The sequence below is a fragment of the Cyclospora cayetanensis genome, unplaced genomic scaffold, assembly GCF_002999335.1.
Source record: "Cyclospora cayetanensis isolate NF1_C8 unplaced genomic scaffold, CcayRef3 CcayRef3_contig_6, whole genome shotgun sequence".
Lineage (NCBI taxonomy): Eukaryota > Apicomplexa > Conoidasida > Eucoccidiorida > Eimeriidae > Cyclospora > Cyclospora cayetanensis.
In genome coordinates this window covers 423976-441084 of record NW_020312590.1, presented here as the reverse complement: position 1 = coordinate 441084, position 17109 = coordinate 423976, and the positions used below count along the sequence as shown (strand labels likewise).

Genomic DNA, 17109 nt, shown 5'->3' with positions numbered 1-17109 from the left:
CCAGTGCCTTCGCTCTCTCTGCTTGTCTTTGATGAAGCTGGCAGGAGGCGATGCCGGGCTGCACGCAGCCCCGCATCTAACAGGCCGCTGTCTCTTCCAAAATTACTTTGCATGAAAGCCAAACACGCAGTCCTTCCCTCCCCTTCCATATGGAGTTCGAGCCGTCATACGTACCCTGTACGACTGAGACACGCCAGCAAAGCATGCCAAGTAAGCACCCTCACTTGAACCCCAACTGCTACGCTGGAGCCGCATTGACCGCAGTGTAGGCAGGCAACTGGGCACTACGATACCGTCATGCTGGCAGTGTGTTCGCACCAGCCATGTGGACGCTTTTGGCTCTACTGCGCCGTTAAGCCCTTGCCACTGTCTCCAAACCACAAGCATCAGTCGCACACCGCCCGCTATGTACTGGCGCCTCCTCTGTATCGCTACCCTCACGGAAGTCCCCGCAACGCCTCCTGCGCTTGTACGTACGATCAACTCGCAATTGTTCCTGCTGAGGCTGGATGTCGGGGGCTCCATCGCCTCGCTGCGAGCCGCGACGGTGCGAACAAGGCCCGCCACCATCCGTTTTGCGTCCCGGGGAGACAGCAGCAGTTGTTGCTGCTTCACTGTCAGCGCAAGACCCCTGCACTGCTGTCGCTGCAGCACCTGTAGGCATACCCAGAGTACTGTACTGCTGTCCTCGGGAAAGACGACCTTCATGTAGTTGGCTGGCGATGTTCCTGTGCACCCACCGCAGCCACTGGCACGACAATGCATGCGCGCGCTGCTCCCCTAGGATCGAACAGCAGAAGCGCTTCTGAAGGAGCTGTCGCCGCGAAGAGTCAAAGGCCGTCGCGACATAACAGTTGCTGGTACTCTCGAGGTACACCCGGGGAACGACAACGGTGCGCATTGGAACGGCGAAAGAAGTAGAGAGACTTCTAGATGCGGCCGCCGCTTCAGGGGCTCCAGAAGGCGTCTGAGCGCCCCCTTGCAATTTGTTGGGGCTGAACTGAGATTTGGAGTCCACTGGAGGGGGTGTAGCAGCTGCATCAGTTAGCTCAGGTGCTGCCAGGCCTCGTTTCGATGCGGTGTTTGCGCCTATTAGCGACACTTCAGCTTTCGATTCTGCCGCGAGAGTCATGTCAGAAGGAGGCACGCCCTTACAGACAGATGCGCGTGTACCAACTGGTCGGCCTCCTCCTGCTGCCCCTTCGGCTGAAACCGCTGCAGTCGTCTCTTGCGCTGGGGTTGCTCCCCCCTTCTCCGCCGCTAGCGGTGACGATGGATTGGTGGCAACTCTCCCGCCGACAAGGGAAGGCTTGACACCAGCCCCTGTTCTCGGAGCCACGGGTGTGGCAGGTGCCCCATCGGCAGTGCCCCACAGCTGCTGCTGCTGCTGTTTTGCCTGCAGCTCTGCGCACTGTTGCTGCAGCTGCGTCATCTGCTGCTGCAGGCGCGCGATGGGTTGCACAAAGCAGCTGCTGGAGGTGCAGCTAGGCCAGCAGCAAGAGGCACCTAAGAACCGCACAAGGTCAGACGCGTTGCTGCTGCTGCGACCACTCGTGCGAGACCCCGAAGCTCGCGCAAAGTGGTGGCCGCTGCGGGTGCGTCTTAAGGCTGTGACGGCGCCGTTGCTGGTGGCGTTAGAAGCAGAAGCAGAGGCAGCAGAGGCAGCAGCAGCAGCAGCGGCAGCCGCCTCGGTGTCTCCGTCTGCAACGGCAGCGCCACAAGCATTTTCCTCAGCAGGCCTATTGCGGCGAGTGTCTGCAGCTGCGGCCGCTGCTAGGGCAGCGGCAACGGAGCCAGCTCCTCCTGGAGTGTCTCCTGCACCTTCCGCGGGGAGCAGGATGTATCGAAGAGGGGCTTTGGGAAAAGAAAAAGCGGCAAAAGGCAGTCCCGCAGCGTCTCGCTGGTGCTGGAGCCGGAGGTCCCCATACACCCGCGTGCAGCAGCGGCACCACTGCGTGTTGCAATCGAACCCCAGAGAAGCAGCAGCTGCTGCAGCTGCAACCAAGGGGCAGCCAGACTCAGCCCCCCCCCTCACGCCTACTGCTGGAGGCCTAAGGGGCAGTCCGCAGTAGCAACAAAGAGGAACAACTCCGCCGTTACGCGTTGCTGCGCCGTAGCCACCAAAGCTGCTGCTCGTGCTGCCCTTCGGCCATGGTGTGCCAGCAGTCGCTGCTGCGAGCTCAGCCGCCTCGCGTGTGTCTTCCTCCTCCCACTTCGCCTGGCGGGATGAAAACGCTGCAGCGCGAGATGGAGATGAGGGCCGTAACGTCGAATGACGGGGAATCCCCTCCAACGCCACGGGGACAGCCGCCTCAAACCATGAAGGGCAAACAAGTATCCCCTTTTCTGAATCGCCTTGCTGTTTCTGTGCGCCGGAAGGAGCAGCACCCTCACCTTGCTGCTGCTGTTGCTGTTGCTGTTGTTGCTGCTGTTGTTGCTGCTGTTGTTGCTGCTGTTGTTGCTGTTGTTGTCGTTTCTCCTTCTTGGTTGCAGGGGCAGTTGTTTGCAGTTCGAGAGCGCCACGAGTGCAGCTCCCACTGCTGCGTGTGCGAGACGCAGAGCCCAATGCTGCCCCCAGTGTGTCATTGCTGCCGCTGTTGCTGGAGCTGCAAGAGGCACAGTTCGAGCCGCAGCAGCAGCAGGCCGTTGTGCTGTCGACATCCAGCCACTCCGCTAGACAGCCGCTTCTTTCGTCTGCCTGAAGGCCGACCTGCTGGTGCTGCTGCCCCACAACGTAGCTCTGCAGCAGCTGCCGATGTGTCTGCCGCATGCGCCGTCGTCCTCCAGCCACGCTAGTGCTCACCACGCCGTAAGCGCCAGCCGTCACACCCGAGGCAGCACCTGCCGAACCACACCCTGCAACAATTGAGGAGCTGCTGCCTCCCATGGGGCCTTCGCCCCCCGTAGGCACGCAGCTGCCCCCATTCGAAGGAGACTGCGCCTTCCCCGAAGTCGCCAAGAGGGCTTGCCGAAGAGAACGGCGCAGACCACGGAAATCCACAGCCGCAGCCGAATCTTCTGCCGCTGCTGCGAGTGGTGCCGCTTGCGGAGTCGCCGCGCATGCGGCCCCTGCAGCACTTGCAGGGTGGCCAGCCACACGACGAACAGCCTTGGTGAAGGAGCTGCTGCTGCCACTCAGGACGGCGTCTTCCGCTAGCACTGCGGGGGATGCAGCAACAGAAGCCTCCAGACCGCCTCGAGTGTGCCGCGTGCCTCGGCCTGTCCTCCCTGGAGGCGAGGCTTCACTGCTAGTCCCAAGCGCGATGGAGCTGTACTGTCTGCCGCGCGGTGTCTCGGCAGCGTCTGCATGCGTATCCGGCGCCTCTTTTGGCTGCTCCCCCGAGGCACTGAGGGCAGCAGACAGCCGCGAAGACTTCGTCCTGCTCCCAGCAGCCACGCGACAGGCAGCACTCGACTGTCTGGACACAGCGTGGCGAGTTGGAATAGACCGAGACCCCCCCAGCCCCCGAGGCGCAGCTGCAAAGGCTGTCAGCGAGGCCCCCGTGGGGCCCCCACAGCCACCGGCAGCAGCAGACGCGGCTGAGGGAGAGGGGGAGGAGGCAGCAACAGCGTTGTTGCTGCCTCCTCCCCCCGCCACGGGAGATGATGCACCTGCATCCCCCACGGATGCAGATGCGACAGGTGTCTGGGTAGAATCATCAGGGACGCCAAGGGCAGAGGCGCTCGCCTCAGCCGCCATAGCGGCCATGTTAGGGGCTGTAGCAGAGGCAAGCAAAAGCTCCTCTGGGGGCGTTTGTTGACTTCAGGAAGGGCTGACTCCAGCCACACTCGGCATTTCTCGCAAAGTCTGTGCCTCCACGCACAAAACTGCGCCGTAGATGGGGCTTACACGAGGGGAATGAGGGTCTAGGAAGCGCTGCGCTGGCTGCTGAAACCAACTCAGCAGCGCGAATCACACGGGTGTTGGGGCAGTGGCCTGAATGAGACAGGTTGATACAGCGGATGCCGGACCAAAAGACACGCGAACGAGATCAGCAAGAAATGCTAAACCTGTGGTCGGAGCAGCACAAGCAGCAGGAAAACCACAAATAGCAAGCCTTACAGCTGTGAGCCCTAAGTTTTCGCGGTTGCACCGAAGGGGGCATCTGGCGGCGCAGGGTATGCCAGGAGGGGGGACACGAAGGACTCGAAACGTCGAAATCTCAACAAAAGCAGCTTACAGAGAGCACATATAATCGGTGTTTCCTGTATCACACAGGGAAGAAGCAGCCCGTTGCGAGCGTCAGCCGCGAAGGATAATAGCAGCAGCGCACCGATTGCACCAGTGCTAGTTTCCAAAGAGTCCGAGCTGCCGTAACCCTAAGCGGGGGCATGCAGCTTCACCACGGTAGTTGCACGCGGCAGCTAATGCGCCTCTAAGACCAGAAGGACTGATATTGCGTGTTCTTAAATTGCCCCAGGCTTAGCCAGGATGCTGGGGCTCCGCAGCTGTTGAAGCTACAAGAAGAAAATCAACACGCGTTTCTTTAGCCTTACGGCCTCACGGCAAGGATATGCATTCTTTTTCACATAAAGTGGAGGAGAAAAACGGATCAGGGCTCTCGCTCTAACAACCGTGTAATTCAGGTGTGCGCGAGGAACCCCCTGATATACCCACCTTGGTCTGTGTCGCCGCTGGTGTGTGGGTGCATTACGCAGTAGCACATCGGAGTATTCCAGCCTTGTCGAAAGTACGTATTTAAGATAAACTCGTGTTTGGATTATGCAGGTAGGGGAGAGCAGTAACTGACGCCCTGCGGTCGCAAATGCCTCGCTGCGGTATAACTGTATGGGGTCTTCTAAAGGCGTGAACTTGCCCAGTAATCATGGAGGGGCCTTAAGGGGACTCTCCACCGCTGTAAAGGCCACATACACAGCGCAGGACCTCTTCCGAAAGGTGTGGGGGCTATGCCCCGCATCAGCATGAACTGCGCCAGGCCTCTGCTAGTAACGAAATGGCGTTTCGCTGAAAGGCGCGCCTAAGGGCAGTCAACATTTGTAGGACGAGCTTTGAAAATGGTTTGATCAATGGAGGCCTGGGCTTCTTCTAAATGAAATGGCTAAAGGCAAACTTCAAGAGATATAATACAGCAAACGCTCGTTGCGAAAGTAGCGTACAATTGCAGCTCTATCCCCTGCACCAGTTTCACCTTTTCTCCCGAGCTCAGCCTCATAGGCAGTGCTTTTCTTGCTGCATGTGTTATCTCCTTTCCAAATAGGTATTTTCATATATCCGTAAATTCAACGGATATGTGTCTAGTTCAGCTATCCAATTTCCTCATTTTTGAAAACATTCGTTTTGATCGATTGGCAATGCCTTTTAAATCCCACTGGTTTAGTTCCAATTCATGTATGCCTAATTGCAGCGCTTCCTGTTCACACATTTGAATGTAAACCCTTGCATAGAGAGAGCCTGTCTCAGTTGGACCAAATCCGTCTCTATCATCTTGAATCCCTACGATTTTCAGCTCTCTATTGTTGTTGCTATCTTAACCTTCACACCTTCATGACAGTAATATAGTATTGCGACGAACTGCAGAGGCTTAGAGCTTTTGCATATCTCCTGTTTTCTGGAGAACTGGTCTCGGGACACTGCTCCTGCTGGGAGCCAATTCAGCAGCTGAGGCTAAGGCAGACTTAATGCAGTTACTCCGGCAAGCGCCAAAAGCGAGTCAGAAACTGCTGGTCTGGCACGAAGAAATTTTCCTCTTCATTCACTGCAGAACTCGAGGGATCCGCAGAAGAGGCCACATTTTATCCACTGTGCTGTGTTTACCACCCTTTACCATTATGCTTTCCCACAAAAAAAAGAAACTGAAGAAGGTTACTCTGTAACGCTGACGTTCCCTTAACAGACATTCAGCAAGGATTCGGTTTTAATGGTACGGGGTTCTCCAAAACCCTGAGAGCTGCCCTGCAAGAGTTCGTCAGCCAACGAGGCCGAAAGTGTCCACAGTGACTCCTGGGCTCAAAAAATCATAGCAGGATTTCACACACGTTCTTTATTGCACACTATTGGGGATAGGGTCGCAGTATGGAAGGCAACTGTCAATGAAGGCCCAGTGGGGGTGTTCCAACGAGCCAGTACTGCGAGAAATATCAGATTGGCCGTCGTACTCTACTGAGCATTTAGCATTGTACTCTTTAGAGCAGTGAGTCCTGCAGGAAGTAGGATCGCAGCCAAAAACGGAACGCTCCTTCATGAGTCAAGATGGAAATAAGTCGCAAAAACCGTAGCGACCCCCCCGTTCACCCGTTCATGGCATTTCTGGGAATCTTCGTTGCACATCAAACAGCTTACAGAGGTCCAAGCGACGATGGCCTTCGCCTTATTGGTCGCCTCGCAAGCTATATATCGGGCGAGAGATGTCAGAAACACAAGCTGCCAAGTCGTGGCCTTCCCTAAAAATTTGGCAAATCGGTAGCCTTCAGCTACAACAAGCCAGCAAGCCGCGTGAAGCTCTTGCGCCAGAACCTGCAAACAAGAGGCACATAGGGCATAATGGCAGGCTCCTCAAAAGAGTGTGGTAGCAACTTTAATGTTCTCCCATGGCGAAGGCTTGGTTTTGCCATGAACGAATCACCTTCTACCTTATCGGGCACACACGAAGGCTCGCTGAACTGTTGAGCAGCGCAAAGAGCAAAGGAGGAGGACGCAGTATACCCGGATAAAGATGATGGCTGTCATCGCAAGCTTTACACCCGATTTCACGGGCTTGTTGCGCTCTGAGGGTCGGGATGCCGTAGCCTCGTGCTGTTGCTTCAGGTGTGGTGACCGCTGCTGAAGAGGGGCGCAGATCACCGAGAGTAGCGTGGCACAGGCGCTAAACGTAGAACGGATCGTTGAGCGGACGCAACGCGTTGCGCGAGCCACAATCCCCACTTGAATAGTCTCACATTCGACAGGTTCTTCACACCTCTGCTCTTTCCAGTGCACCCCTGCTGCTTCGGGTGTACCGGTTAACAGCCTTTGGTGCCCGTCACGCTCCTCCCACATTTCTGCAGGAATTAGGTACAAAAATCCGTTTCTTGCTTCCAAGCGTCGGCGGAGCAAATCCTGAAATTGCAGAACTCCAACGCGCCTCGAAGGAGCGTCGTTATGCAATGCGGCCCATAATGAGCAAGCTGCACAAGCCCAACATACACCGTAAAGGCATTGCCTGCACGCGTCCTACCAAATTCGCAAATTCTACCTCCGGTTTGCGCGCGTTGCAGCAGCCGACTTTTGTGTAGTTTCTTTGGTGATGCATGCAGCATGCCACAGTGGGGGTTTACGCACCTGTTGCAAGCGCTTCTTCTGGGGTCAACTGCACATATCTCTGCGATTCTGGCAGCGTCTCAGTCGTTTCCGAGTCCGCCCCAGCAGGCTCAGATGCGTTTGTCGCCGGAGTAGGTGCATGCCACAGAGCGCTCACAAGGCTATTCCATGTGGATCCCGCCGTTGCTGCAGCGTTTACAGCGGCAACACGTGCAGCTACTGCCTCTGCCGCGGCGCGGGATGCCGCGGCAGAGGCAGTAGCTGCACCGTGCTTTATGAGATCCCCTGAATTCTGTGTTAGCCGTGCAAGTGCATCTGTGGCAATGACCATTCTGCCCCTTCCTAATCTGGCTCTTCTGAATAAGCCTGCAGCGGTCAAGTGTAGCCCAACGCTGCATCGACTACCTAACTGGTTCATAAGCTGGAGAGAGCCTTGGAGCGCCTGCCATAGACAGATAGCCAAGACTTCCTTGAGTGCGCGCAGCAACAGTGCAGCAAGTGCCACCAGAGTCCAAGCCCATCGATCCAAAGATCCCCCTCGCGGGTGTGGAAATTCTGCCTTCCGCTGTCGGCCATTTACGGATGACCTCCTTCTGCCAGGCTCGTTGTTGAACCCCTGCCGCGTGGGAGGTGGAGTCTGTTGAGCATGGGAATGCACTGCAGCAGCATGAGGTTCACTGCTCTGCACTTGACGATGTCGCTGCACGAAGGCACCACTCTCTACAGACTGAGGATCAGCGGCATCCTCCACCTCCGGCAACGAAGCTGGTGTGTTCTTGTTCGAGGGCTCCTGCCGATTGAACGAATACTCGACATGAGCTTTTGCAATCGCCTTACTGCCCACCACAGTTGCGACAGTGCCAGGCTTTGCCCTTGGCTTCTCTGAGCGCCTAATGCTATCCGCTGGAGGCACTTCAAGCTGAACGGCACTTGTCCAGCCGGCCTCGGCCGGAAATGTGGTCCAGCGAGCTGCTGCCTTTTCCGGTGCTTTCTGTAAGCATTGTTGCTGTGATTCAGCACTCTCTAAAGTGTTTATATCTGCCGGTTCTTCACGCTGGGCCTCGTTGATGTCTGCTTTTTGTTGCCGGTGGGACCTGCTGATGGAACGCCTACTGGGACCCTTAAGACTACACCCTCGTGAGTTTGGGATGGGTGCAGCCACTGCCGGAGCGTCACTGTGCAGCATTGCAATGGGGGGGCGCGAACGTCCGGAACACAGCGTGACAGCGTGATGGCTATTGGGTACAGTGACTTAAGCTAAAGATGCACTGGACGGGAACCCTGTAAAATTTCATGGGGGACACCGGCAGCCTGGAATATCCGAGTCTGAAATAGGTGTGCAATGAGTCAGCGAGATTATGGGAATGCAATAGTCTTGCTGTTGTCTCTCTAAGTGCGGCAAGTGTGGCAGCAGCTCAAGATGACCACCAATGCTGTAATGAAAAGTCAAACGGTGGTGCATGAGTTGCGCCGGCCTTGTAGGCGACACAGGATCTAATGGGCGTGGCTCGCAGTGGAAGCCTTCTCTAATTGCGCAGCGCTCGGGATTCGAGATGCACGTCGATAAACAAAAAAGCGCAAGTATATGCAAACGCGTGGGGAGCAAGATGCTGTTGAGAGGAGAATACGCCTGTAATCCTGAAGTTACATGTTTTCCCTATTAAATAGACCGAAAGAAAGAGGCGAAGTCAGTGGTATGTAAATCTGGCACGGTGCTTCGCTGCGGCCCGAGTCCGGCCAATGATTTGACAATCGCCCATGGAAAGCCCCACAAAGTGAAATAGCATTTGGTCAAGGTATCATTGGGAGAATCGAAATTAATTTTTGTTCTAAGCTATATATTGCTCCATGAATTTACAGGGAATATGTTCCTTTCAGGGTATAGCTCTACGTTCTCTACGGCGGAGCGAGAACAGGCGATATTTACGACGGATGCCACAAGAAACCACCGGTATTTTGAACAGGAGCTCTCCACAGCATCAACACACACAGAGACACAGGAACAATCGTAGAGGCTGTGGATCAGCTTAAGCAGCGCCACCATAGAAGGAAAAGTTAATGTATTGCAAAGCTCTCCTTAGCTATAATCCATAAAATCTACTCAAGGAACTGCTCTTGCGCGTAAAGTGCATTCACTGAAAAACTTCCACATGAAAATTCGCTCTTTCCTTTTCTAACCTCGAAGCTGTGGCTAAGTGGGTCTCTCTGGCGATCTCCTCCTCATCAAAAATACCGAGAAAAGCTAAACAAAATGCATGAAAGTATGCCCCCTTCATAGCAACCTTCACCCAATAAAATGGGCCAGCACAATAAACTGCGTTGCTGTGACAAATTTATCGATGTAGCTCGTGCGCATAAGGAGGGAGTAGTCGACTTTATTTTCTGGATAAGCACAACGCTGCTACTCCATGGCAGTGCCGCAGCTGGCGAGATGTACCAGATGTAGTCACTTGAAACCACGCGAGCAAAAACTTTTATCACTTGTACTCATGATCAGCAAGGTGAACACGAGCTCAAGCTACATGAGGGATTATGCTACCCACGGACACCTGCTGCTGCAACCTTGGAGCATCACCAATGTTACAGGCCGCCGAAGCACAAGAGTCTACGCCATCAAAATTTGCACAGTTCTTTTCTCCCTGTATCTTTCGAGCACTAGACTTGAACATGCAGGAACGGAAGGTTAAAATCGCTCGTGATAACTGCTTTACTTCCTGTGCTAGGCAGAGCCTACCCAGTTGCATTTGGCTGTGCTGTAGGCTATAACTCGACTTGTGAACAATGCAGCTGCCCGAACAACCGGAATCGCTACTATCGATCAACAATTCGGGTATTCATAGGGTATCCTCCAGTACAGGAAATGCCAAGTAGCATTTAGTGTAAGTCGTACGGCAAGCACTCCATTCCTATGGTAGTCATCACAAATTTGGCTTTAAAGGCTCTTCACGTTTTGTTCGCCCCAAGAGGTGTAGTCCTTGGCCAATGTGCTCTTGCCGACGTACTTGCACTGCCTTGTAAGCGTATACACAGTTCACTACATGCCCGGTCTGAGGGAGTTGATGCTGCCAAAAGGGCAAAATTGCCGTGGGCACAAAGGCTTTTATGACGCCATTTCCAACCGTTGCTGCAAAACATGGCTCGACCACACAGTCCATTGCCAACAAGGGCTTCTTCTAAGCGCTGAATTTTGCGCTAGTCCCGTGATGCCTCTACCTGCTTAACACATGAATTTAAATCCATGCAGTACTTGATTTTTTGGTGTTCTGGAAGCATCCTCTCTATCAAATACCACGATAGCCAGCTCTATATTCTAGCCCTGCTAAAAGAAAGCACGGCTGAAATCGTAATCAAAGAGCTGACAAAAGAAGGGGTTGTCATAACCCTGGCGGCACAAACCGCATGTGTGACTTTACACTGATGATTCGGGATCCTGCTGTGGAAGGTGCTCCACGAAAAGCAATAGCATCCACTGACGCTCTGGAAGCAAGAACATGCAATGTGTCGCTCTCTCCTCAACAGCACTGGCTGCGTCGCGGACCACCTCCTCATTCGAACGCAGATCACCTGTGAAAGCGGAGGCAATGCTACCTCTCTTTGTGGCTTGTAGCACTACACTCGTCTGGAATTCCTGCAGAGCAGCCTTCTTCCTCGTGTAAGCTGAGTCCTTTACCATCACACTAAGTAGAGCCGTGATCAACTCTTCGTTAAATCCTAGCTCGTTTCTCATCCGATCAGCGCCCCATTCGTTCAAAAACAACGCTTTCTGATCCGATGAGCGTGCTCCTTCACCTTGGAGAAGCTGCAGCTGTAAACACAGCTCGCCATGGCTTGCCGGTAAAGCTAATGCCGGTAGAAAATACTGCTTTAGCACAGCTTCCATGCGGTCAGTAGCGAGAAGCAACGGGTTCAGCGAGGTGATTAGCTGCTCTTGGTACGAGTGCATCCGTTTTTCTTGTTCATCCCTCTGGTCCAAACTTTCTTTTGACAACTGAATAAAGTCCAGAAGGCTCTTTACCACGTGAGGCATTTTTTGCAAGCGCCTTTGACACCCGCCTCTACATTGTCACCAATTAGCTGCTTGACCTTCCAGAATAAGAGGGGGTCACCTGCTGTCATGCGGTGCAAGGCTTTGCCTCTGGGGAAACGGGGGAGCCGGCGCAGAAACAGGGTAAGATGCAAGAGTGTCGCTGCCCAAATAAGGTGCACGAGGTTATGGTGGTTTCGCTCCTTCCTTCTACGGGGTGGTAAGAGTGTCCGGTCTTTGAGGAGCTTCTGGGCGAAATCTATATGTTCCTTTAATTTGATATCCACGAAAAGATCCGAATCCTCTTCACCATCAGGTAATTCAGCATCTTCCCCCGCTTGACCTTCAGCTGTTTTCTCTGGAGCCTCCTTTACGTGTACTGCTTCCGGAGGAAGATGCACGCTCAGGGCAATAATCACGCCGTAAACTCTAAGCCCCTGGGGTAGCAATGCACTGGAGACCCAAGTCTTGATGTCCAAACATGAGCTCTACTCCGCTCTTTGATAGCCACATAATACCATATACTTCGGGAGACTACTAACGCTAGGCTTCCAAAGAGAAGGATGGCCTCATTCAGCTTGCCACTGAATCAGCCATAGCATAATAGCCCAGGGGATTCACAGGCTACAAACCCTCTAAAGCAAATGTGGCGATGTTGGACAAGTACATTTAGAGATGCTCTGTAAGTGACTTCGCCGAAAACCCTAAGATTAAATTTAGAGCTGAGGGCCCCCACGGGCGTCCCTGGTACTCGCGCAGTCCCTACTCAATCCCCAGCAACTCTCTTGCTGAACCATCTACTGATAATTGGCGCTTGTAGTACTGTTTGAAGACTATGCGGCTTTTATTTAGGTTGCTCACACTGCACATTGCTCTCGCAGATCAGCACAATGAGGTGCCTACTCTTGGGGCACTCCGGCGCGAGCAGCAGCCGAAACTCTCGTAAAACAACACTTAAACATATCGAACGCCTCCTCTTAAAGTTTCTATGTCGCTATATTGATATGCAGGGGGAAACATGAATTTATACTGGCAGTTCAGGTAGTGCCTTTAAGGACACTGGAAAGTGCATGTCTTAGCTTAAATATGTTGCAGCCAAATTTGGCACAAATATGGCTTCAAGCATGCCTCACTAGGTATCAATATGCATACCAGACCTCTGCAAGGCCAGGAGTGGGGACTTGATCAAGGAGGTTTGATGATGGTGAGTATGTTCTAGCAGTAGTAGGACGCTCGCACTTGCTACACAAGAATTTGCTCAAGACCCTATATGCTGGTGCCTCCACCAACTGGTTGTGACTTGGGGCCGCTCCGGACGGTAGAGCTAAAGCATTCCTCAAAATTTTTTTTCCACAATAGCCCAAAGAGGAAGCTACAGGGGTTCAAAATCTCTGCTGCTATAGTAACATGAAACCCAACCACTCGAAGACTGTTAATTGTGAAAAGACAATTTCAACCGGTCTAGCTGTCCTTCGGCTCTCTCGAAGATATATTCAATCGGAGAGAGTGATTATGTAGCAAATCAGTAGCTGGTGACGGGAAAGTATTTTTATGGATGAATTATTAGTAAGGGCTTCTGGATGAATATTGAACTCGGACTCCTCCCCTTGATCCCGCTTTTCCAGAAGCTCTAACAGGTGATCAGGTAGTTAGCAGGTGTGCTCTCCATTTCGTCCGCAGGTAGTCGTTCATTGAGCTCCAAGAGCTTTTCTAGTATTAATGCCTTGCCTAACGTGAGTTAAAGCTTGCAGACCTGCCCTAAGAGGCCCATCCCTGAACTCGGGACATTTAGCTTCGATCAGCTTAAGTGATACACTCCTTTAGTTAGCTTAAAGCGAAATGCAACAGTTTGTCACACTAGTGTGTGTTATAGCCTTTTCACCTCCAATTTAGCTTGGTCATCAACAACTGTCAGTCTTCCTAGAGGAATCGACGACAATCCTGTATCTAAAATACTAATATATCTAACTAAGATAACATAAAAAGTTGTAATCAGCTCGGATTTCATGGCAGTGCGAGACAAGTAAAAGTAAGGTTTTTCATTATATCTAGAGCGAGCGAAGGATGGCAGCAGTGTTGGCGCACAGGGACCACAATGCGGCGCTGCTCAGTAAACAATTTCGTTGATGAACATTTCCCATGAATTCTGCCATCCCGCTCATCACACTGCAAGCTCGGTATATCTAGGAGGAAGGAGGTGAGAGCAGGCTTGCAAACTAAATGTTGATGGGATTCGCGTGCATCGTATCAAGCGTCAAACTTTTGACTTAGCGGCAAGTTGGCTCTTGTGATAGCTGCAAAGAACAAGATAGGCTGGCCATTTCTCATATCTGAGGTGACTCAATCAAGCTTTGATTAACACGCCATTAGTACTAGGGAGAGGTAGTTGCCCACTAGAACCCTCACACAAGAGCTTCCACTGGGCCGCCCTGACTGCTCCAGGCCATAACACGATTGCGTTGCACTTTCTACCGAGGTGTGAATACATGCAACCAAGATATCAATACTCACCTGCTTCCTCAAGCAAGAATTCAGCAATATGTGAGTGCGAATCACCTAAGCAGGCCTTTGAAAGTGTAATTTCATTATCATGCGCGTATAGCTGCTCAAGAGAGGAAGATGCTTTGGCATATTAAGATAAGCACTGCGGTTGAATACTTCGAATGCTGTTCTAACTGAGGAATCACGTTTTGGCACCCATTGTAGCTAACCGTCAGTTGATGTCTTAGAGCTTCCTCATGTTACGTTGTCAGTAATACATGGGTTCCTCCTACTAACTGGAATCAGCTCACAGTATCAGGTCCTCTTACACTAGGCAGTGTGAGTGATGCTTAGCGCCACTCACCTACCTTACTAGGGTTCCACCGCGATAGCACTAACTAGTAAGGTAAGGATTTGATCGCAACTAGGCACACAGATATGATGATAAGGGTAACCAGAGGAGCATTTCAATGAATAAATCCTGCAGTATGGAACCAGGTTTAAGTATTTGCACCCTGCTACCTGCCCAATACGTTATCAACTGTGAATGACTACCGAACTGGGAGATCACCCCGCACATCTTCGCATGTGGCCGTTCCATACTGTGCCGAAATCGACGCCAGTGGATCTTTTGCGCGTAATGTTGGCAAAATATTCTGGAACAGCAATAATTGAGGAGGCTAAAAGGCGAAATCAGTTTTGGCGTAGCTCACACCGCTGACAAGATGACAGAGGCCCGCTGCATGACTGTCTTTGCCTTAGTCAGCAATTGACTGCTTCTAGCTCTAAGAGCGTATGCCGATCGGGATGGCAGTATGCCATCTTGGTGAGCCAACATTCAGCTGAGGATCAACAGAGTGGCGCGTTAACATGCCAGCAGTGCTAGCAGAGTGCTACAGCAAATGAACAGAGTAACATAAGTGTTCACTATGATGCTACGATTTGAATAATAAAGAAAGCGAAATCAGTAAAAGGGATATGGACTTTAGGCAGCACGAAGGTTAACGTATCTAGCCAAGCTCTTCTTAGGCACTATTTTCAACCTTGTTTGTAATATGCTACGAATCGGCGAAGTGCACGCAAGTTACTTATCCTTTTTGTCAGTCCCGCTTGTTATGTATTAAGTTAGATAGATCCATACTAGAGAACTTAACGCAGTGAGCCCCTGCACCAAGTTGCTATGTGTAGCTCGGTTTGGGAGCTTGCTCTAGAGCGCAGATAGTGCGTACCAATATTACCCTTCGTGTCCGCCTCGCCTAAGGCAAGCCCTATGGAGTGAGGGCGCGTAGAGAACTAAACACTTTCGGAGGGGCATTTGTCAACTTTCTACCGAATGTCCCTTCGGTTTTTTGGGCTATGATTCTCCCTATAAAGTCGTTAGGGGAGCGTGACCCTAAATTCACAAAACTCCAAAAGTGAAAGCTAGCAAACTCTAGTTTGAGTAGAAGAAAATTTAGGTACTGCTGCGGGCAGAAGCATCTCACATGGGCCGAGAATAGGTGCAAAGTGGATGACTGAAATGGCGAATCAAGCTACTAGCACCAGCTAAGTTGACTGGATTTGTGCTGATTGGGCACTTGTGATGTGCCCGTGTAAGAGGTCACATTTTATAAAAGCTTTAGAACAATTGTTGGGAAACCTTGCCTTTGCCGCGTGGGAGGCTGGCACATTCCACAATTAGCTGGAGTGTTTGCCGGACCTGTACATAGGATGATTATCAAACCTGTGTAACCATATGATAGTAGGCATTTTAGCCACTCAGCTTACTGAATATTTAAAGGATACTACACCTAGGCATCAGCATTACTCCTAAATGATCCCATAAGCCAACTAAATGCATCAAAACATGGAGGAAAGCCAATTAATACTATTTAGATAGGTTTCTCCCTCTCCATCTCTCACTTCATAAGATTCCCTGCCTATGAAAATGATGTGCCACCACACTTCGAATAGTTTTGTTGTCTGATGATACACTGCTGGCTTTCACCATGGTCAAACACGGTAGCGTAGCGTATCAGTCCAGAGCATCAGCTATTCCGTACGGAAATAGCCGAGTTTCGCAACGTACACGATTTAAGTGCATACGAGCCAAACCAATAATACTCAGTAAGACCACATGATGTGCAATGAACCTGGTAATAGTCGTTTACTAGTAGACTGATCCGCAACAACTCTGGCAGGCCGACTGCAGGCACCATGACATGAGGTGGCTGACTACCTTGACTGCGGAATACTATGTGCCACATGGGTCGCTCCTACAATTTATAGGTGTGAAGTTGAGCAAGTAAAGTCGCTCACTCACTCAAGTCATTTTTGTGCCCCTGCGTATTTTCTTCTGCCCGATTATTCGGCACCTACCAGCCAACCGTGCAAGTGGACGGATTTATCTGGGCGCCGATACTCCCCTGTAGTCGCATGACTCATTCACTGGTGACTGAGTCCCGAAATCACATACCATGGAGTTAGGGTGGCGGGATCGCCCATGTGTGTGACCTTCCTAGGATGTGGCTGGGAGGTCAATGTGATGCGTGTGCCAGAGCTTTTCGACAAAAGAGTTTTGCTGCACGAGAGGCAATTACTAAAGCCAAGAACATTGAGCAAACATAATTTTATTGATCTAAATCAATTCCATCAAAAGTGCAGCACCGCAATGTTGAACAAGCCGATGTCAACAAGGCCCGTCGGCAGCGATCGCGAGAATCGAGCGCAGCCTAGAATGACAGGGTGTCGAGACGAATCAAACAGGCTTCTCGGCCCCTGTATGGTCATGAATTGCACTTTCCGTGGAGGAAGTGGTAATGTATGCGGTATCACACAACTACAAGTACATCCTTCCCGTTTTTTGTTCTCGCATCACCCAGCGCGTTGGGCAGCGGCCACAGCTCACACCTGGCCTACCCAGATCCAAGAAGCAACCACCCCCGTATACCGGCTACCCAAAAGCCTGAAGTGTATACACTTGTAGGTTTATATTGACAGCGAAGACGCCACCCAGCACATGCTACTTGCTGCCTTCGGAGGCTTCAATTATGGGATCTCGCAGCATATCTCGAATTCCGGCCGTCGAAGCGGCGACAGACCTGCACTCATTTATCCTTTAGTAGACTGAGAGCGCGGAGCAACGCCTATTAGGAACAATATCAGTGAGGAGAAGAGAGCAGGGTGTTCAGTACATCAGTAGCACTATCAGACCCCGTGCAGCTTTGGCCTTGGGAGACTAGATCTTGTGGCCCCAAGAAAATCTGGTGCCTCCCAGTGCCTATGGCAGCCATCAGACTAGCGCTAACAAATGCACACAAAGAGGCTTCAGTAGGCTCGTTTTCTGGGCGATTCAATTGGAAACACG

General features: G+C 51.9%; 2 protein-coding genes and 1 pseudogene across 2 annotated transcripts; all 3 read right to left on the bottom strand.

The window, feature by feature from the left end:
- Positions 1-352: 352 nt before the first annotated feature.
- LOC34620929 lies at positions 353-3709 on the bottom strand. The gene is made up of 2 exons (XM_026335150.1): positions 3583-3709; positions 353-3486 (listed from the first exon to the last, which is right to left on the bottom strand). Exons 1-2 carry the CDS (start codon positions 3707-3709, stop codon positions 353-355), a joined length of 3261 nt encoding a protein of 1086 aa, XP_026190935.1.
- A 2293-nt stretch (positions 3710-6002) lies between these two features.
- Positions 6003-8444, bottom strand: LOC34620928. The gene is made up of 4 exons (XM_026335149.1): positions 7280-8444; positions 6803-7125; positions 6302-6475; positions 6003-6197 (listed from the first exon to the last, which is right to left on the bottom strand). Exons 1-4 carry the CDS (start codon positions 8442-8444, stop codon positions 6003-6005), a joined length of 1857 nt encoding a protein of 618 aa, XP_026190934.1.
- Positions 8445-10667: 2223 nt separating this feature from the next.
- LOC34620927 lies at positions 10668-13290 on the bottom strand (annotated as a pseudogene).
- Positions 13291-17109: the final 3819 nt, after the last annotated feature.